The sequence below is a fragment of the Limanda limanda genome, chromosome 2 (genome assembly GCF_963576545.1).
Source record: "Limanda limanda chromosome 2, fLimLim1.1, whole genome shotgun sequence".
In the NCBI taxonomy this organism is placed as follows: Eukaryota; Metazoa; Chordata; class Actinopteri; order Pleuronectiformes; family Pleuronectidae; genus Limanda; species Limanda limanda.
This window is the reverse complement of record NC_083637.1, coordinates 165830-187500: the sequence shown is the minus strand read 5'-3', so window position 1 is coordinate 187500 and position 21671 is coordinate 165830. Positions and strand designations below refer to the sequence as shown.

The window sequence follows — 21671 nt, the reverse complement described above, 5'->3', positions numbered from 1 at the left end:
CTAACCAGTGAACTAACCCTAACCCGTGAGCTAACCCTAACCATTGAGCTAACCCTAACCAGTGAGCTAACCCTAACCAGTGAGCTAACCCTAACCAGTGAGCTAACCCTAACCAGTGAGCTAACCATTGAGCTAACCCTAACCAGTGAACTAACCCTAACCAGTGAAGTAACCCTAACCAGTGAGCTAACCCTAACCAGTGAGGTAACCCTAACCAGTGAGCTAACCCTAACCCTAACCAGTGAGCTAACCCTAACCAGTGAAGTAACCCTAACCAGTGAGGTAACCCTAACCAGTGAGCTAACCCTAACCCTAACCAGTGAGCTAACCCTAACCAGTGAAGTAACCCTAACCAGTGAGCTAACCCTAACCATTGAGCTAACCCTAACCAGTGAACTAACCCTAACCAGTGAGCTAACCCTAACCATTGAGCTAACCCTAACCAGTGAGCTAACCCTAACCAGTGAGCTAACCCTAACCAGTGAACTAACCCTAACCAGTGAGCTAACCCTAACCAGTGAGCTAACCCTAACCAGTGAGCTAACCCTAACCAGTGAGCTAACCCTAACCAGTGAACTAACCCTAACCAGTGAGCTAACCCTAACCAGTGAGCTAACCCTAACCAGTGAGCTAACCCTAATCATTGAGCTAACCCTAACCCTAACCAGTGAACTAACCCTAACCAGTGAGCTAACCCTAACCAGTGAACTAACCCTAACCAGTGAACTAACCCTAACCAGTGAGCTAACCCTAACCAGTGAGGTAACCCTAACCAGTGAACTAACCCTAACCAGTGAGCTAACCCTAACCATTGAGCTAACCCTAACCAGTGAGCTAACCCTAACCAGTGAGCTAACCCTAACCAGTGAGCTAACCCTAACCAGTGAGCTAACCCTAACCAGTGAGCTAACCCTAACCAGTGAGCTAACCCTAACCCTAACCAGTGAGGTAACCCTAACCAGTGAGCTAACCCTAACCCGTGAGCTAACCCTAGCCAGTGAGCTAATCCTAACCCTAACCAGTGAGCTAACCCTGACCAGTGAGCTAACCCTAACCCTAACCAGTGAGCTAACCCTAACCAGTGAGCTAACCCTAACCCTAACCAGTGAGCTAACCCTAACCAGTGAGCTAACCCTTACCCTAACCAGTGAGCTAACCCTAACCAGTGAGCTAACCCTAACCATTGAGCTAACCCTAACCAGTGAGCTAACCCTTACCCTAACCAGTGAGCTAACCCTTACCCTAACCAGTGAGCTAACCCTAACCAGAGCTCACTGGGCCTCACACAAGTTACTCTATCTTAAAGAAATCTCTCATTGAAGAGAAATTAAACTGTTTAAATTTTTACAATCACAGACTGTAAATAATTGTAATGAAAATATCTCTGAGCGTTGCATTGTGAAGACGGTTTATAGCTCAACTTGTGTTCATGTCTGAAGCTTGTTACAGTAAAGCAGCAGTTTGGTGACAGTGGGTCTGATGTGTGAGTGCCCCCCCCCCCCCCCCTGGGCGTCTGTTCTCTGTGACTGCTGAGTGAGACCCCCCCCCCTGGTGAGTGGGTACCATCTCCTGAGAGAAGAACTGACTGAGAGTCACAACCTGTTCCAGCTTCAGGAACATGAAGAACATGAAGAACATGAAGAACATGAAGAACATGAAGAACATGAAGAACATGAAGAACATGATGACTCACCTGCAGGTGAAGTAGTGGACTCCGTCATGGCTGCCGTCGTGCTTCCCTCTGCTGGGCTCCTCCCACTCCACACCCAGCCACAGCCCTGCACGCACCCCCCACACAGACACACACATTACACAGGACCTCTCTCACCCCAGTGTCCCCTGGGGGACGGGTCCTCACACGTGTCTCTGAGGTTTCAGAGGACGTCTCACCTTGTTAAAGACCATGAGACAAACTGGGATATGAGACTAATACACAGATTGACTGACAGCTCAGAGATGATTTCATGATTCACACACACTGTGTGTGTCCTTGTGTTGATGTTATGAACACTCTGTAGTTCCTTCAACACAAGGACACACACATTGCGTGTCTGTCACATTGTGTGTCGTTGTGTTGATATTATGAACACTCTGTACAGTCCCTGACAAACGTCTTGTCGCTTGGGTACAAGTTGACCTTAAGTGCCCCTCAAATATATTTGAAATAACAATTTTTTTACAAGAAATGGCTCATTTCAATCCCAACAGCTTTTGAAATAATGTTTTGGTGCCAAACGAAACTACTGAAAAGCATTCTAACGTTCACAGCTCGGTAACGCCCACTGAGTCAGTTTTTGCAAAGACAAAAGTCTTGTCGCCTTCTCATATGATGCACCCAATCCTAGATTACAGCCTCACCTGGGATCCATTATTGATCAATCAATTAGTGGGTGTGTATAAAAAGAACCCCAGCACACCCGACCTGCACATCAACTGCAACTTGACCTCTGACAACATGCCTAAGATTCACCCTGAGACCAAAGCGTTGATTATCAAGAGGCTGAAGACCAGATCCACTGCTGAGGTGGCTGACACCTTCAATGTTTCTCAGCGTCAAGTACAAAGAATAAGAAAAAGATTTGAGGAGACTGGAGATGTTTTTGACAAGCCCAGGTCCGGCAGACCCCGCAAGACAACTGCTCGGAAATCCAAGGCCAGCCCCTTCTCCACTGCAGCAGAGCTCCACCAGGCCTGGTCACCTCAAGTCCCGTGTCAACCACGACAGTTTGTAGAATTCTGTCTCGAAATGGCCTCCATGGTCGAATTAGTTCCCAGAAACCAGCACGAAACAAAAGGCAATTAAAAAAACGTGGCATTTGCCAAGGCCCACAGCCTGCTGAAAGGATGGACGCTGGAAAAGTGGCAGAAGGTTGATTCCTCAGATGAATCTTCGGTTTAATTACATCACAGCCGCCGCAAATATTGCGGGAGACCTACTGGAGCCCACGTGGATCCGAGATTCACCCAGAAAACAGTTAAGTTTGGTGGCGGAAAAATCCTGGTCTGGAGTTACATCCAGTATGGGGGTGTGCGAGAGATTTGCAGGGTGGAAGGCAATATCAATAGCCTAAAATATCAAGAAGTATTAGCTACCTCTTACATTCACAACCATTAAAGGGGTCAAATTTTGCAGCAGGCTGGTGCTCCATACTTCCATCTCTACATCAAAGTTCCTCAAGGTGAAGAAGATCAAGGTGCTCCAGGACTGGCCAGCCCAGTCACCAGACATGAACATCATTGAGCAGGTCTGGTGGAGAATGAAAGAGGAAGCATGGAAGACAAAACCAAAGAATCCTGATGAACTCTGGGAGGCATGTGAGCTTTCTTTGCTATTCCTGACTTCATCAATAAATTGTATGAATCATTGTCGAACCGCATGGATGCAGTCCTTCAAGCTCATGGAAGTCATACAAGATATTAAATATGGATCTCACAGCACCACTACTTAACTAGGTCTACGTTGTAGCACTAACGGGCCCGAGCACACGCGCGTTTCAAGTCTGTTTCAAGTCTAATGTTCAAATTCAAATAACTTTAGATCTCCATCTTGTCGTGAAGACACTCATCTAAATTTTAGGTTAATCTGATGAAAGCCCTACGACAAGTATGTCAAAGTAAATATGCGGAATATGGCCAAAATGGCCACCAAATCCAAAATGGCGGGCTTCCTGTTTACTCTAGCATATCTATTCAAGAGACTTATTTCTTTGTCATGAAAAGACACATGTCATTGTCGATTTTTGTAGAAGTAGGCCAATCGTAGTGCCGGGGCAGCCCTTTAGGGGGCGCTAGTCAGTTATTTTGCCACACCCATTCTTTAAACCCATCTGACAGTCTTCAGGGGGGGGCTGTTGATACACACATGTAGTTTGAGGGAGATGGACCAATGAACACGGAAGTTACAGCGATTTCGTGTGTCATGGCGAGTTGATGAACTTTGATGCGACGCCATTAATATGGCGTTTGACGAAAAGTCACAGTAATCTTATATCTTCATTATCAATGTCTTGAGACCCATTTGATAGAGTTTGACATGGTTGTGCCAAGTGGATGAGGAGGAATACTTCCAAGTGTAAGACGTACCAAAAACAAGACATTTCCTGCTGCCACCAGGGGGCGCTAACCCTAGACATGTAAGACAAGAGTCGCGACCTGATGACATCTACAAAGACACCATGACTTAAAATCACAGCGCCACCTGCTGGCTACAGGAAGTGAAGCGTTTATCCTTGCCGCAGTGTCATTGCGCTTGGTCATTGAACCCTGTCTCTTCCCCGACGGACTCGAGCGTGTGCTCGGGCCGTCAGGGCCGCCACAGGAAGCCTGCTATCTTGCATTTAGTGGCCATTTTGGCCATATTCCACATTTTTACTTTGATGTACTTGTACCAGGGCTTTCATCAGATCAACTTCAAATTGAGATGAGTGTCATCACAACAAGATGGAGATACAAACTGACTGACGGAATTTTTTTCCGTCACACGGTAACGCGGACATACATGGACCATGACTCCTTTGATGCTGAGTCGCAAACAAACAACTCCACTCCTGCAGTGTCAGTCTTCCTGGATCAAAGGAAACTTTATGTCTTGCAAAGGTCACGACTCTTTCTCGTTATTTTTGTTTTTTCAGGCAAAAAGCATGCAACGCTTCAAAATGCATGTGCTGGGCCCCCCCCAGTGCTGCTTTGCAGCCCTAGAAATGTTAGTATTATTATTATTATTATAAGGGCCCGAGCACTGACATCAAAGGTCATTCACTGATGTTATGCAACATATTTTCGTATTTGAAGTAAATTATTTGTTAAAATTTCACATTACTCTCTGTAGGCGACAAAACTTTTGTCTTGCCAAAATCTGACCTTTCTGTGTTCATTAAATGATGAATCTTTCTTCAGTGAAGCAAATTTATTTTAGTATATTAAACATAATTTGGGAGGGTTTAAGCTTTCATACGAGCCATTGCTAAAACCAATGGATAAATGAGAAGTCAGGTTATAGGCTGTTGTTTCTGTAGTACCATCAACACAAGGACACACACATTGTGTGTCTGTCACATTGTGTTGATCTTATGAACACTCTGTAGTACCATCAACACAAGGACACACACATTGTGTGTCTGTCACATTGTGTTGATGTTGTGAACACTCTGTAGTACCATCAACACAAGGACACACACATTGTGTGTCTGTCACATTGTGTTGATCTTGTGAACACTCTGTAGTAGCATCAACACAACGACTCACACAGTGTGTGTCTGTCACATTGTGTGTCGTTGTGTTGATGTTGTTAACACTCTGTAGTACCATCAACACAAGGACACACACACATTGTGTGTCTGTCACATTGTGTGTCGTTGTGTTGATGTTGTTAACACTCTGTAGTAGCATCAACACAAGGACACACACAGTGTGTGTCTGTCACATTGTGTGTCGTTGTGTTGATGTTGTTAACACTCTGTAGTAGCATCAACACAAGGACTCACACAGTGTGTGTCTGTCACGTTGTGTGTCGTTGTGTTGATGTTGTTAACACTCTGTAGTAGCATCAACACAAGGACACACACAGTGTGTGTCTGTCACATTGTGTGTCGTTGTGTTGATGTTGTTAACACTCTGTAGTAGCATCAACACAAGGACACACACATTGTGTGTCTGTCACATTGTGTGTCGTTGTGTTGATGTTGTTAACACTCTGTAGTAGCATCAACACAAGGACACACACATTGTGTGTCTGTCACATTGTGTGTCGTTGTGTTGATGTTGTGAACACTCTGTAGTAGCATCAACACAAGGACACACACATTGTGTGTCTGTCACATTGTGTGTCGTTGTGTTGATGTTGTGAACACTCTGTAGTAGCACCCGCAGCCTGAGGGACCGGACCGGTTCTGACCTTCTGTCGGTGGGACCGGACCCACGTACCGGACCGTGGCCCGCTCCGTGCCGCAGAACACCCGCCTGCCCACCGCATCGTCCGGCACCTCCGGCTCCGTGAGTTCGATTCCCATGGAGAAGGTGTACCCGCTGGGACACTGAGCAGCGGTCTGTGGTCCAGCTACAGAAGAGTTAGCTTCCGCGGCTAACTGTTAGCTTCCTGGCTGACGACCACAACACAAGCAAGCTCTACCGGAAGCGACTCGGTTCGTCGTCGTACCTGTTTCCGCTTGAAGATTTAAATGATATGAACTTATAATTTAGAGATGAACAGATCAATAAGTTTACTTGTATTTTCATATATTTGCTCTTGAAGTGTTAAGTCGCAGTTATTTGACCGGAAGTCTGTCGGTCACCGGTCACATCGGAATTAAACTCTGGAAACATCAGCGGAAGCTTTGAGTTAATGTGACCGTGTTTCCTGGGGGACAGAGTTGTCAGTAGCACAGCAGAGTGCGGCTGAGGAACATGTGAACGATCGTTTCCGCTCAAGTGTGTTTACTGTTCATTTATCATTAAATTCAACGAGTAGAAGAAGAAGAAAGGAGCGGAAGTAACGGAAGTAACGAAGGAACGATCTGAAGAAACGATGAAGAAGAAAGTGAACCGCAGGTTTGTTTACTTTGTTTGACCTGGACTCCTTCCCGTCGGCCATGGGACCGAACCAGTTCATATTCATTTCCACGGACCAGGGGCAGGAGGCTAGTGACTGAGCGGGGTCAGCCGGGGTCACCCTCCATGACCTTTGCACCCCCCCTTTCTTCCATTTGATTACACGAAACTTAATTTCTGAACTTATTTGTTTGGTTTTCTTTGTATGTTTATTACTTGAGTTGTTACCGACATCTGGTGAAAATTCAATGTCAATAGTAAATCTATCTATCTATCTATCTATCTATCTATCTATCTATCTATCTATCTGTCCATCTATCTGTCCATCTATCTATCTATCTATCTATCTATCTATCTATCTATCTATCTATCTATCTATCTATCTATCTATATCTGTCCATCTATCTATCTATCTATCTATCTATCTATCTATCTATCTATCTATCTATCTATCTATCTATCTATCTATCTATCTATCTGTCCATCTATCTATCTATCTATCTATCTATCTATCTATCTATCTATCTATCTATCTATCTATCTATCTGTCCATCTGTCCATCTATCCATCTATCTATCTATCTATCTATCTATCTATCTATCTATCTATCTATCTATCTGTCCATCTATCTATCTATCATCTATCTATCTATCTAACTATCTATCTATCTCTCCGTCTATCTATCTATCTATCTGTCCATCTATCTATCTATCTATCTATCTGTCCATCTATCTATCATCTATCTATCTATCTAACTATCTATCTATCTATCTATCTATCTATCTATCTATCTATCTATCTATCTATCTATCTATCTATCTATCTATCTATCTATCTATCTCTCCGTCTATCTATCTATCTATCTGTCCATCTATCTATCTATCTATCTATCTATCTCTCTATCTATCTATCTATCTATCTATCTATCTATCTATCTATCTATCTATCTATCTATCTATCTATCTATCTCTCCATCTGTCCTAAACCTGGTCTGTTTAGACACAGTATAAAAGCATTGATCTTCATGTGAGTGAGTGTCCTGTGTCCTCAGCGCTGAGGCGTCTTCAGATCCGTCCCCGGACTACGTGGTGGGACAAGTGTCCGGCAGCTTGTTCAAGACGAGTTCTGCAGCGTCCGGCTCGCTGGCGGCTTTGTTCAGCGCCACGACCCCGGCTGCGTCTCGCCTGTTCCAGCCGGCGCCCGAGGTGAGTCACAGACACGGGGGGGGAACCGAACATTCTCTGATGGAGACATGTGGCAGCAGCAGTGTGTAGGTGTGTGTGTGTGTGTAGGTGTGTGTGTGTGTGTAGGTGTGTATCGTCACATGAGGCTCTAACGTGTCCTTGTGGTCGCAGCCCGTTCAGAAGGCCGCGGAGGAGCAGCAGCAGAAGAAGAAGGAGACTCCAGAGGTCAAAGGTCAGAAGAAGAAGCTGCCAGAGAAGTCAGTGGCCGAACAGAAGCTGGAGAACAGGTGAGAAGTTCAAAATCAGACCAATCACATTATAGAGCCAAAGAGCTGCTGGTCTGTTTCTTCCCTTCGTCTTTTTGAAAAATGTAAATCCCTGGATCTTTTTTAAAGAGTTTTCTTTTTGAAACGTTCCTCTGTGACCCTGCGTCTCCTTGGTCCTCTTCCTCAGAGAGAGCAGCCTGCAGACGGCAGACGAAGACGAGCGCGGCCGGGGGACGTCCGGGAAGAAGAGGAAGGCTTCAGGGCCGGGGAGAGAGAACGAGACCGAGGTCTGGGTGATGAAGAGGCAGAGGACGAAGGCCTGCAGAGAGGAGGAGTCAGCGAAGAGAAAGAGGACGGTGTTTGTGGGTAACCTGCCCACCAGCTGCACCAAGAAGGTGGAGATTACCGAACGCCACCGTTACCGAGTTGTTATCGAGTGTTTCCCGCTGCTGACGGATCATCTGACCTGATGTTCTTCTTCTGTGCTTCAGACCCTGCGGAGCCTCTTCAGGAACAAAGGATCCATCGAGTCCATCCGCTTTCGCTCTGTGGTAAAAACACAGACACACAACAGGAAACAGTTTGTCCATCACCACGGACGCACCTCGTCACTTTGCACCACGCAGCGTCACAGTTACATGTGTGTGTTGACGTAATCAGATCAGTGACGTTGTGAGTCGTGGTTGAGGAAAGTGAAAACACAACAAAATACACAAGTTCACGGAAACAAATCTCTGGTGAGAGGTTTGTTTCTGGTGATTTTGCTGAACTGATTTTTCAGATTTAAAAACTGCTGAGATCCTCTTCTTCACTGTTGCTATGGTTACTCCTGCTGGAGACTTGTGTGAATGCTAACACTTCCTGCCAGTGACTCTTCCTGTCAGTAACACTTCCTGTCAGTTACTCTTCCTGTCAGTAACACTTCCTGTCAGTAACACTTCCTGTCAGTAACACTTCCTGTCAGTAACACTTCCTGTCAGTTACTCTTCCACCTCATCGTCACTGCTCCTCCTTCAGAGGAGTTTCTGTTACTTACCAACCAGCTGCAGAGGATATGATCTACTTCCTGTTTACATCACATGACCAGAGTCGGTGACGATCATGTGACCCGTGTTCCCGACCTCAGTCACATGATCTGTTTGTTCCCTGCAGGTCAGGGAGGATCCCTCCATGTCCCGGAAAGTCGCAGCCATCAAGTAGGTTTTTTGTTAGATTTAGTTTTTAACACATTTTCATAATATGAATAAATCATTTCAATGCTTGTTTGTTTTTAAAGATGAAACATGAGAAAACGGCTTTGATCGTTTACATCAATTAAATCTCCACTTTGGAAAGATGAGATGTTTTTATTTCCTCTGTACCTGCTGCTTAGATTCTGTGTTTTGTGTCATTGTAATCAAACCTGACGTTATGTCCACTTCATGTCCAAGAGTTTTTAGAAAAAGTGATTATTCATAAAGAGAGAAACTCAGCGTTTCTCCAGTTTTCCTCTGACACCAGCTGCTTCTTTAATCCTTCACTGGGAATCCGTTAACTTCCACTTCCACTGAAACCACCAATCAACTGCATCACTTCTCTCATTTGAACCTCAGACGCAAAATTCATCCCAAGAAGCAAAGCGTGAACGCCTACGTGGTGTTTACAGACGATGACGGCGTCGCCAAGGCGTTGGAAAGGTCAGAAGGTCAAACCTGGACCAACACGAGGTTCTAATGACACGCAGCTGTTAGTGACTCATCACGCGTTTACTCTGTTCCGCAGTAACGGCACGGAGATCGAGAAAGACTTCCACATCCGAGTGGACCGAGTGACTGACAGCTCATCGGTAGGTCTTCAACCGTTCGTTAGCATCTGTCCGAACTCTGTGCTCAAACTCACGTGATGATAAACCCTTCGTGTTCTCCTCTTGCAGCACGATCACAAGCGTTCGGTTTTCGTGGGGAATCTCTCGTTCGGTGAGTTCTTCCTCAGTCTTCTGGTTCAGGGAACGGCAGCAGATGAACTTCAACACTAACTTGTTAAATCTGGTTTTAGAAATAAACGAAAGCGCATTTCGACAACATTTTGAGGAGTGTGGCTCGGTGGAGGCAGTGAGACTCGTCCGGGACCAGACCTCCGGGCTGGGGAAAGGATTCGGATACGTCCTGTTTGAGGTACTCGAAGCTTTCTGATGGAGAAGCTGGGACCATCGTCACCATCGTCATCATCACAACTGCACTTCATAAATAACTCATTATAGAAGATTTCTTAAATTTGATCAAAAGATAGTATGTTTAAAGACTCTAAATCTGAACAACGACTGTTTTAACACATTCGACCTCTGTGTGTCCTCAGAGTCCCGACTCGGTCCAGCTGGCGTTGAAACTGGACGGCTCCAAGCTGGAGGACCGAGCCGTGCGGGTCAAGAGGTCCGTGAAGAAAGAAAAACAAAAGAATAAACCAAACGCCAGAGGAACCACAGGGAGGCCGGGAAGAGGTCCAGCCAAGGGTCCAGCCAAGGGTCCGGGGCGGGAGAAAGGAGGTTTTAAGTCTCAAAAGAAATTCACAGGAAACCAGCAAAGTTCAACCAAAAGCTCCGGATCCTTCAAAGGACAAATGGTGGATCCAACTAAAAAGAAAAAACTGAAGAAGAAGGTGAAGCCAAACAAGACTGTTCACATCTGAGGGAACTTTCTCCTGAGCACACGGATTCAACTTCTCAAAGAAAACACAAGTTCTGACCTTGTTTTGTTGCACGACTCTTTCTGTTGCTGTTCTTTATCAAAAGGATTTTCTTAAACCTTTAAATCTGTAAATTGTGAACACAAATAAATCCAAAAGTTTCATTTTGACTCCTCGATCTTAACGATGAATCGAATGAGCCGATCAGAATCTCAAATCTGACATAATAATAAAGATGGATGACAAAGTGAGGCCTAGAGCTCTGGGTCGCCCCCGGGTGGCGAGCTGCATTAGAGATCATGAACCTCCATGTTAGCAGATGGGACATGAACCTAGCTAAAATAAATAAACCACAGTAGACAGTAAGTGTTTGTCAGATGTTTTCTGTCGGTAAACGTTCTCAACACACTGATGATTGTGTAACAACGGGCTGAGACATCAGCTGCTGGAAACTTTTAAACGTAATCATCACGGAATCTTCCTGAAAAAAATCTGCGAGCGATTGACCAGAAGACAGCTGTCAATCATCTGCTCGGTTACGTCAGTCAAAACACAACTTCACTGTTTGTTCAGCTCTTTATTTTATTTCTCTAAAGCGGTTCATCGTCTCTAACACAAACAAAACATTTCATCACTTTGTAAAAAGTGTTTGCCTCAGACAGATGAGAACAGAACAATAAACACTGAGAAGCAGACGATGTGTTTCTACGACATCGTGAATAACAGGTGTGACAGCGCCCCCTGGTGTACAAGGCCGTCAGCAGCTGATCGTGGTTTGAAACAAAGACCCGAGCCAGTTAGTCAGTATGTGATCAGTTAATGTTGGAGTCTGTTAGAAGTTTCTGACGGGAGATTTGACCCCAAAACAGGTGATTCAGTTAAAAAACAAAACAGTCACGAGTTCCTTCAGGACCCCGTGGTGGGGGGGGGGGGGGCAGCCTGAGTGACGCAGGCGTTGGACGGTCATCTTGTAACGAGGAGGGCGGGTGATGGTTGGGCGGGGGGGTCGTTTCCTCTCAGCCTTCTCCTCATTCTATATCGTCCTCACTCAGACTCTGAGCGCTCACGATACGCTGCAAGGAGACAAAGGTTCAGAGCAGGTTAGGACAGTCAGGAAGACGTCTGTCCCACGTGGACCAGGTGGACCGGCTGGGACCAGGTTGGACCAGGTGGACCAGCTGGGACCAGGTGGACCAGGTGGACCAGGTGGGACCAGGTGGACCAGGTGGGACCAGGTGGACCGGCTGGGACCAGGTGGGACCAGGTGGACCAGCTGGGACCAGGTGGACCAGGTGGGACCAGGTGGACCAGCTGGGACCAGCAGGGCGATGGTGGGCCTACCTGGCTGATGCTGGGCAGTTTGGTGAGCAGCATCTGAAAGACGGGCGGCGGCAGAGTCTGCTGCAGGACCTGCAGCAGCTGCTGAGGCTGACCACACACTGCGATGGCGTTGGTCAGGTGGTCCACACCCTTCTCATAGTCTCCTGAGGACGGACACGGAAACACAAGAGGTCTTTATCCAGAGAGCGAGACTGGATGAAATGAAGGTGCTGCAGGTGAGGGGGTGTTACCCTGAGCCAGCAGCTCCTCCCCCAGCTGGATCTCCTCCAGGAAGAACTTCTGCACCGCCTCAGCGTCCTTCAGGTCCGGGAGCTGCAGGACAATCAGCTTCAGTTCAGAACAAATGTTCTTCAGAGTCTGGAAAACTTACTCATGGTCCTGAGCTGAGTTCTGCTCCGACTTTATGGAAGATCACCGAGTCCATTGATAAAAACAGACTTTTGACTTGGCTCCTAACGTCGACCTGCTGCCATCTCGGTCAGTTTGTGTTATTGTGCGACTTTCAGTGGTGGAGGTAACGTCCACACAACAACACAAACCTCCAGGCTGGAGATCACTGGTCATAATGATGTCACGCACTTAAAACAACAATATGAACCTGTGGTTCAAACAACAACTTTCATGGATTCATGTCGACTATAAAAGTTTGAAACTGATAAAACTAGTGTGAACGATAACATGATGTGATGTAAGAGAATAACAAACCTTCACTGGTGAGAAAGATCAAAATGAGTCTGTGAAGAATGATTCTTCAATTTGATTCAGAAACTAAACTGAATATTAAACTGTGTAATGGAAAAATTATTACATATCATGACACAACAAGCAATTATCAATTCTGGATGTTTAATTCAAACCGTCTGCGGACGGTTTACAAAGGTCAAGTCACGACAACAGACTTGACCTCAATGGCACAGAGCTCAAACATCACGGTGACAGATATGAGGGCAATGGCAATGAGCTCTCAAAAGTACACTCCATTTATACAATCAGATCCCTCCTTTCCACAGTAAAATACATTTGTCCAATCAGCTTCTCTCCATGTCGTTTACAGGAAGACCAGACATTGGTCTCTGGCGGTCTCTTTGAAGTTTGAACAAGATGCTAAACGCATCTTGTTCCAGACCCTGTGAGTTTCTCAGAGATCTCCTGTCTCTGCAGGTCACACCTATTAGCCTTTGAAGCTCCCTGCTGCAGAAGACTTAATTGGCCCCTGTTGAGAAACCTTTTGTTCACACTAGACTGAGAAGGCCACGTCTATAGGCCTTCAAGAGTATTATGCATAGTGTTAACTTGAGCTAAACTCTGACTATGAGTCTTGAACCACCAAAATACATCTTTCAGTAAACTTCTTTCTATATAAATGTAATCTGTTACATTTGAACATGTCTAAATACAAAATTCCCATCACAATTCCTCCCTTTTTATCAATCTGGGATCAACATCTTTATAACATCTCATCATTTAGATTGGGAATTTTCCAGGATATGTGAATTAAAGAAGTAACACTAGTCTTAGTGCAAAAACAATACAACAGAGTTACACAATTGAAAATGATCAGTTTCTACAAACTTCAATAACGTATTTTACAATTATTAACATGATGATCATCATATTATCAAAATGTTCACTGTATTGGTGCCACACTTCGTCCTGATCGTGTGCCGAACACCTCCTTGTTGAAGAACATCTTGTTTCAGAGACATCTTGTATGCTCTGACTTTGATGATCAGAAATTTGATGTTGTTCCTGCCAAGCATTCGTGAGCAGGGAAACCATCTCTTTTCCCTTGAATGCTTCTCAGTCGTATAATCATGTGTTGCTGATCTCCTGTTGGTGCGGTTGTGTTCAGCGTGTAGCTCTTCAAATGTGTTGACTCTCCTTGCAACACCTAAAAATTTCAGACTGAAGCTCACACACTGGCACAAAGCACTTCCCGTCCTGTAGATCCACCCCTGGCTCTGGAAATCCTCCTGCGTTGGCCCTCATCTCCAGGTTGACCTCTGCGACCTTCCTGTCATCTGTGTTGAGAGGCATTTGGCTTGCACTCGTTCCATCCGCACGTCCTTAAGCACAATCCAGTCTCCTGGTTTCAGGTCACGCAGTCCTCTCTCCATGGATTTAGATAGAATCTCCTCGTCTGCCTGTGGATTTTAAAGAGTACAGGAAACAGTTTAAAAAAATATCTACCAGTTTGTTTTTCAATGTGTTTTTCAATGTGTTTGTTATGTTTGTTTTTTACTTCCTTCTCTCTCCACTATCCCATCCCTGGCGGGATGTGGCATGATGTTGCCTTGTGTTGATACTCATACTCACCAGTATCCATAAAGCTATACTTATGAATATGTTACCCTTGTCAGCGGACATCCTTTTGAAATCTTCCATCATGGAATGAGTTCTCCGAACAGTATCTGTTTCACCGCTGGAGAATCCTGTTTAGATGTTTGGGAAACACTTCTGCTTGCATAGAAATCATGTCATAAAACAAAACAGTATTTATTTATTTCCCTAACCTACTTTATTTAACTTAATCTTTATTAAACCTCTCTATAAATGATTAAACCGTTTGTTTTGAGGTGGATGTCAATCTTGTAGAATCTGGATGTCCTTATTTTATTTGTAACTCAAATTACATAACTCTGTTAAAAAAGTTTTATTGAATATTATTTAGAGTGTTTCTTGTGTACACCCAATAACCCAATTCATCTATATCCAGCATATGTTACTCCTCTCTCTTGACACACTGACTCCAGTCATGTGTCAATCCAACCTAATGAGAAAACGTACACAGGTTGAACAAAATCATCCATATCCCACATCAAAAGTCCATCGACCACCAAACAAAACACAGTCTATCAAGACTACGTAATTCCTAAACTAATAAACCTAAATCTGCATTCTAAAAAAATTTAGTTCGATGTAGTCTTGCTAACCGCTCCTGTAACCCACATTAAATGTCAGTGTTAAGAATCATTCAAATGCCTTCCATGTCCTCTACAGACTGCATACTGTTTGCAACCAGTAACACAGTCAAGGCAAGACAATGGTGTGAAGTCAATCTCATGAATTTCTTCTTCAGCCCAAATCACATGCAGAACCCCCATGCAAACAAGCTATCAGTGTAAATCTTGACACTCTCGCCACTAGCATATTTGCATCTCTTTGGTCCATGCATGTAATGATGGGGACGGTTTTCCTTTGTTTCAAACAGAGTCGTAAAACCCCTCTGTCATTCGTTATCACACTGTGATGCTGAAAACCTGTCATCAAACACTTCAGTTTCACAGTAATCAGCTGTTAACCATTTAAATCTGCTCTACTGATAAAGTTAAGAGTTTCCTAGTTAAAAACTTTCTATTTGTAAATAGTAATGTCTATCATCCAAAACAATACTGTATCATAGCTGAACCTCCTAGCTGTTGAAAAGTGAACGTTATTTTCTCCAGCAAATATCATTGTTACAGCATATGACACTAGTAAAGTCTTATTTCAAAGTATCACACATATCACATTACTCTGTTCTCTCAGAAGCTGCCATTGCTCTGAGACTTGCTTGAAACTTTGCATCTGTTGCTTTTCCCCTAAAGGAAAAAGTTTTTCTGTTTAAACAAAAGATTACTCATATTCCACAAGAAGATTTCAGATATTCTTTTCTATTGCGTCTGCTCTTCTGATCAGACCAAAATCATATATGTGTCCGTTTCACAAACATGATAGTACCTGTTATCAACTCAGAAAAATCAATAATGTTTACAACAAAACTAAAAATGTCATTCAATTACATCAAAGAAATACATTTTCATGCAGAAATGTGTTCAGAAACCCCAATGTGATTTAGCATGAAAGAAAATCGTTTGCGATTAACTTTAAACCTTCCTTTTAAAATCTTTTAATTTGATTAAATGTAGATATTCTTTTCTTATAGCCAATGTATCTATCAAAAACTACTGAGACAACACCGTATTTACTATTCTAAACGCAACCAAACTTATTTTATCCTTAATTTACTTACTATATAACCTTTAAAACTAAATTTGTCTTACCAAGTGTTTAGATAAATCTAAGTAAATACCATTTGTGCTCTAATTTGATCTCTCCCCTTGCTCTTTGCAAGAGGATGTTAATTTAGAGGTGAGAAATTTGTCTCGGATCATCCATTGATACGCTTGTGTCAGATCCCCCTTTCTCGTTTAAATAAATGCAGATGTTATTCAACTCTGTCTTCCACTACTGCCCTGCTGTTTTAAAATTTAGCATACTATTCTATCTTCCCCCTAAATTTTACCCAGCAGTAAAGTGACAACAGAGATAAATGTTTGTCTTGCATTTAGCCTCTAACCACATTATTAAACCCCAATGATAAAAATGGATCTATCTACAACTTTTGCATATGTTTTTCTATCATTATGAGCTATATAACATTCATTCTAAAAGTAATATCACACTATTCACACATATTTACTGGTACTTTTAGTTCCTGAACCTAAAAATAGATTTAATTTGTGTGTTTTTAGCAATTAGTTTTATTGATTTCTACTTTAACTATAATAATGTTAACCATATGCTTTATGTGTAACATTAATTCACATGGTGTCTGCAGCTGTGTTCTTACTTATATGAAGTTTTGTTGAACTTCTCTCTCTCCATCATGGTCTGCTCTTGATGGCTGCTCTGTCTCCATGATCTCCCTCTCAGTGGAAATGTATCCAGATCAGAACCTATTTGGAGAGACTGATACCTGGAGATTATTTCGGTTACTTCCTTCTGTATACTGTCTCTTATGTTGACTTCAGTCAACCAACACTCAAATGCTCTCCAGTCTGGCACAAATAGCTCCACATCTCTCCCTGTGTCTTGTTCCTCTTTGCTTCGTTCTTGTTCCACGAGCAATTTGATCTTAAGCTGCTTCAACTGATTTAAAGTTATGTTCCCTGTGTTTGGAAAATCATAGTTTTTTACCCACAAGCCAAACTGTGTAACACTATAATGACCATACTTCAGAACCATATCTTGAACTGTAGGAGAAGAAATCTGTGGTAAATTCATCTCTGTAATGGTTGTTTATCAATTTAAACTCTGATTTATTCAGTAGAATACGAATCTTTTGGGAATTTAAGTTCTACTGATATGGAAAAGACCCTAATGTTTCAGAATTAATTTCTAAAGCCAATTATTTTCCTATTTCTTAAAAAACGTCTATTTTCAAATTCGTTTTAAGATTGATCTGAATCTTTTTCTTTTTCTTTTGATATAAGCCTTTAAAACTTACACATATATCCCAAATATGATTGAAATTATACTCACCTTATTCCAGTGTTGAGAATTCCAAGAAATCCTCTCTCACTCACTCCTCACTTTTTCTTTTTCAGCTGTAATTCTCAGATTAGTCTCATCAAATCATGCATGTTACTTGTATCAAATCATCAACATTTGTGTAACGTTGATAGTAACCTTTCACCTTCAAAACACTTTTTAAGAGACAATGAGAAAAACCCCTTCAGTTATAATATTGCCACTGTAATCACCTCTTGTAATTACTAAGTTTTAATTTTAATTCCTCTAATACAATTCTAAAACTCTGCATGAATCAAATCGCCTTAGAGAAAACTTCATTTCACATTTCTCTTAAACAAGACACATGTAGGTATAAAATGTATGGGAATTTATCAGATTTTTCAACAGATAGCTATGCTGAGACGATACAGACCTGGCCTAGGTCTCTCTGTCACAGCTTTTCCTCCATTTCAAAATAATAATACTATTATATATTTATATTCTACTCTTCTGCTTGTTTACAATAACTATGAGCATGCCGCAGCGCCCAATATTAAAGTAATTTAGCATTAAACTCTTTCGCTAAACCCTGTTTAACATTTTGATCTTTTTTTGAAAAGAATCTTAACCTATTAAGCTTATTGTGAATCCTACACCGGTCTCTAAGACCTCCTTAATGTATACTCGTCAGTAACTCACTTCCCTGAATGAGTGAATTTCTTTGGACCTTTTTCCTTAAAAGATCTAAAAACAAGAATTATACTTTACCAGAATGAAACTGCTTGCCTGTCCCAGTCGGTTCTTTAGCCCACCTCAGTGAGCACTCCGGATTCTCAGAACATCAGGCCCACTGAAATAATAAAGGTTTAGTTCCAAACGTACTGCCCCGGCGCAATTACCTACCCTCAGCACCGAGAGCCAGAGTCGCTCACGTGGATGTCACTGCCAACAACAGCCAAATGTAATGGAAAATTATTACATATCATGACACAACAAGCAATTATCAATTCTGGATGTTTAATTCAAACCGTCTGCGGACGGTTTACAAAGGTCAAGTCACGACAACAGACTTGACCTCAATGGCACAGAGCTCAAACATCACGGTGACAGATATGAGGGCAATGGCAATGAGCTCTCAAAAGTACACTCCATTTATACAATCAGATCCCTCCTTTCCACAGTAAAATACATTTGTCCAATCAGCTTCTCTCCATGTCGTTTACAGGAAGACCAGACATTGGTCTCTGGCGGTCTCTTTGAAGTTTGAACAAGATGCTAAACGCATCTTGTTCCAGACCCTGTGAGTTTCTCAGAGATCTCCTGTCTCTGCAGGTCACACCTATTAGCCTTTGAAGCTCCCTGCTGCAGAAGACTTAATTGGCCCCTGTTGAGAAACCTTTTGTTCACACTAGACTGAGAAGGCCACGTCTATAGGCCTTCAAGAGTATTATGCATAGTGTTAACTTGAGCTAAACTCTGACTATGAGTCTTGAACCACCAAAATACATCTTTCAGTAAACTTCTTTCTATATAAATGTAATCTGTTACATTTGAACATGTCTAAATACAAAATTCCCATCACAACTGAATCAGTGTTTATCAAACATTAGTAGCAACAGAGACTGTCTCACCTTGGCTTGACCGTCCCTGTCCCTCGCTGCCTGCTGCTTCCTCCTGCCTGGACCACAACAACACACAGACCGTCACACAACAACACACCAACACACAGCAACACACAGACCGTCACACAACAACACACCAACACACAACAACACACAGACCGTCACACAACAACACACAGACCGTCACACAACAACACACCAACACACAACAACACACAGACCGTCACACACCAACACACACCAACACACAGACCGTCACACAACAACACACCAACACACAGCAACACACAGACCGTCACACACCAACACACAACAACACACAGACCGTCACACACCAACACACCAACACACAACAACACACAGACCGTCACACAACAACACACCAACACACAACAACACACAGACCGTCACACAACAACACACCAACACACAGCAACACACAGACCGTCACACACCAACACACAACAACACACAGACCGTCACACAACAACACACCAACACACAGCAACACACAGACCGTCACACACCAACACACAACAACACACAGACCGTCACACAACAACACACCAACACACAACAACACACAGACCGTCACACACCAACACACCAACACACAACAACACACAGACCGTCACACAACAACACACCAACACACAACAACACACAGACCGTCACACAACAACACACCAACACACAGCAACACACAGACCGTCACACACCAACACACAACAACACACAGACCGTCACACAACAACACACCAACACACAGCAACACACAGACCGTCACACACCAACACACAACAACACACAGACCGTCACACAACAACACACCAACACACAACAACACACAGACCGTCACACACCAACACACAGACCGTCACACAACAACACACCAACACACAACAACACACAGACCGTCACACACCAACACACAACAACACACAGACCGTCACACACCAACACACAACACACAGACCAACACACACCTCTGTGCAACACACGTTCAGATCAGATCACATAAGATATAAGAGATCAGAGATAAGATAAGATAAGAGAATATATCAGATCAGGTAAGTGAGTCCTTCATTTGTCCCTCAATGGGACATTCACAGTTTCTGAGAAGATGTTTGGCCACCTCCAGTAGAAACGTCCATATCCAGTAGATTCTTGAAGGTAAAATCAAGTGACAAAAGCAAACGGATAATAAAAATGATTCTTTCTTCAAATCGCCATAATGTCTAATTAAAAGTGTCTCATTCCTGGACAGGTCATCAGCCAATCACAGGTCAAAGACAAATGATCTCCAATAAACCTGCAGAACCCACAGGAGCATGTGGAGAACATGTGGAGAACATGTGGAGAACATGTGGAGAACATGTGGAGAACATGTGGAGAACATGTGGAGAGCATGTGGAGAACATGTGGAGAACATGTGGAGAACATGTGGAGAACATGTGGAGAACATTACTGAAAGAACACGGTCCTGTAGATTCATGCTTTACAACATCAGGAGGACACGCCCCCTTCTCACTCAGAAGGCGGTGCAGGTTCTGGTCCAGGCCCTGGTCATCTCACGCCTCGACTACTGCCCCCCCCTCCTGGCAGGTCTACCTGTTACTGCCATCTGACCTCCGACCTCTGCAGCTCATCCAGAATGCAGCAGCTCCACTGGTCTGAGGCCTGAGTTCACTCACACTCCTCCGCTCCCTTCACTGGTTTCCAGTGGCTGCCCGCATCCGGTTCAGAACACTAGTACCTGGTACCATGCTGTGAACAGATCAGGTCCAGTCTACATCCAGGACCTGGTCAAACACTACACCCCAGCCCGTTCACTCCGCTCTGCTTCGGCCAATCGGATCGTTGCTCCTTCACTGCTAAACACTCGTCACCATCACGCCTGTTTGCTGTCCTAGCTCCTGAACGCTGGAACCAGCTCCACTCGACATCCGGACATCAGAGAGTTCACACATCTTCCACCGCAAACTAAAAACACACCTCATCCCACTGTACCTTGAATAAAAACAAAAACAAAAAACACTAACCACTTTTTGAAACTAACACTTTAGTAGCACTAAGATGTTACTTACTTATAGAACTTATTTAGTATTTCATTTTTATTTCATCTTTATTTACTTATTCAGTACTTTATTTCGAAGAAATTGTACTGTCTTGATTCTTGTTGTTCTGGGTTTGTTCCCTCGGTTTCTACAGAGTTCAGTTTGTCAGCATGGCGAACCGAACCGGACCGGACCGGACCAAACAGGACTGAACCGAACCGGACCGGACCAAACAGGACTGAACCGAACCGGACCGGACTGAACCGGGTCTGGGCCTGTGGGGAACCGGGAAACGACTAAGAAGAACTAAACCAAGCCGAGCCGGACCGGACCGGACCACAGGGATCCCAAAGGGATCCCACGGCCCCCGGGCCCGGTGGAGGTGAAGAGGAGAGGTCAGCTAGGAGGTCAACACTCACGCTCCCGCAGCCGGATCCTGAACTGCGGGTCGCTCCGTCGCTTCCGGTCGAAGTAGACGCAGTAGCCGAGGAGCAGAGCTCCGCAGAGCCCGGCAGCGAGCGACCTGCTGCCCATCCTTCCTGCTGGAGCTCCTGCTGGAGGGTTCTCCGCTGGTTCTCCGCTGGTTCTCCGGTGAGAGTCGAGATGTTCTCCGCTGGTTTGAGATCAGGAGGAGGCTCAGGGCAGTGAGGACCCCTGAGGACCTGACGTAGCTGTCTGTGCAGCGCCTGACTGGAAATGTAAAACATAATGTTTCTCCAG

At 43.9% G+C, this 21671-nt stretch overlaps 3 protein-coding genes across 3 annotated transcripts in view; 1 reads left to right on the top strand and 2 right to left on the bottom strand.

Moving 5' to 3' along the window:
• tbce (tubulin folding cofactor E) overlaps positions 1-6117 on the bottom strand; it is an 11757-nt gene extending 5640 nt beyond the window's left edge. Inside the window, exons 1-2 of the mRNA XM_061066595.1 lie at positions 5894-6117; positions 1694-1778 (exon numbers count right to left, since the gene is read on the bottom strand). Coding sequence (XP_060922578.1) covers positions 1694-1778; positions 5894-6008 — 200 coding nt within the window. The 5' untranslated portion in view covers positions 6009-6117. The remainder of the gene's footprint in view (positions 1-1693; positions 1779-5893) is intronic.
• Positions 6118-6382: 265 nt separating this feature from the next.
• rbm34 (RNA binding motif protein 34) lies at positions 6383-10821 on the top strand. Its single transcript, XM_061066623.1, has 11 exons — positions 6383-6546; positions 7598-7751; positions 7902-8017; positions 8184-8391; positions 8488-8547; positions 9149-9192; positions 9589-9672; positions 9758-9821; positions 9909-9951; positions 10031-10149; positions 10331-10821. Exons 1-11 carry the CDS (start codon positions 6524-6526, stop codon positions 10658-10660), a joined length of 1245 nt encoding a protein of 414 aa, XP_060922606.1. The 5' UTR covers positions 6383-6523; the 3' UTR covers positions 10661-10821.
• A 398-nt stretch (positions 10822-11219) lies between these two features.
• tomm20b (translocase of outer mitochondrial membrane 20b) lies at positions 11220-21634 on the bottom strand. Its single transcript, XM_061066642.1, has 5 exons — positions 21371-21634; positions 18904-18950; positions 12229-12310; positions 11999-12141; positions 11220-11730 (listed from the first exon to the last, which is right to left on the bottom strand). Exons 1-5 carry the CDS (start codon positions 21483-21485, stop codon positions 11686-11688), a joined length of 432 nt encoding a protein of 143 aa, XP_060922625.1. The 5' UTR covers positions 21486-21634; the 3' UTR covers positions 11220-11685.
• Positions 21635-21671: the final 37 nt, after the last annotated feature.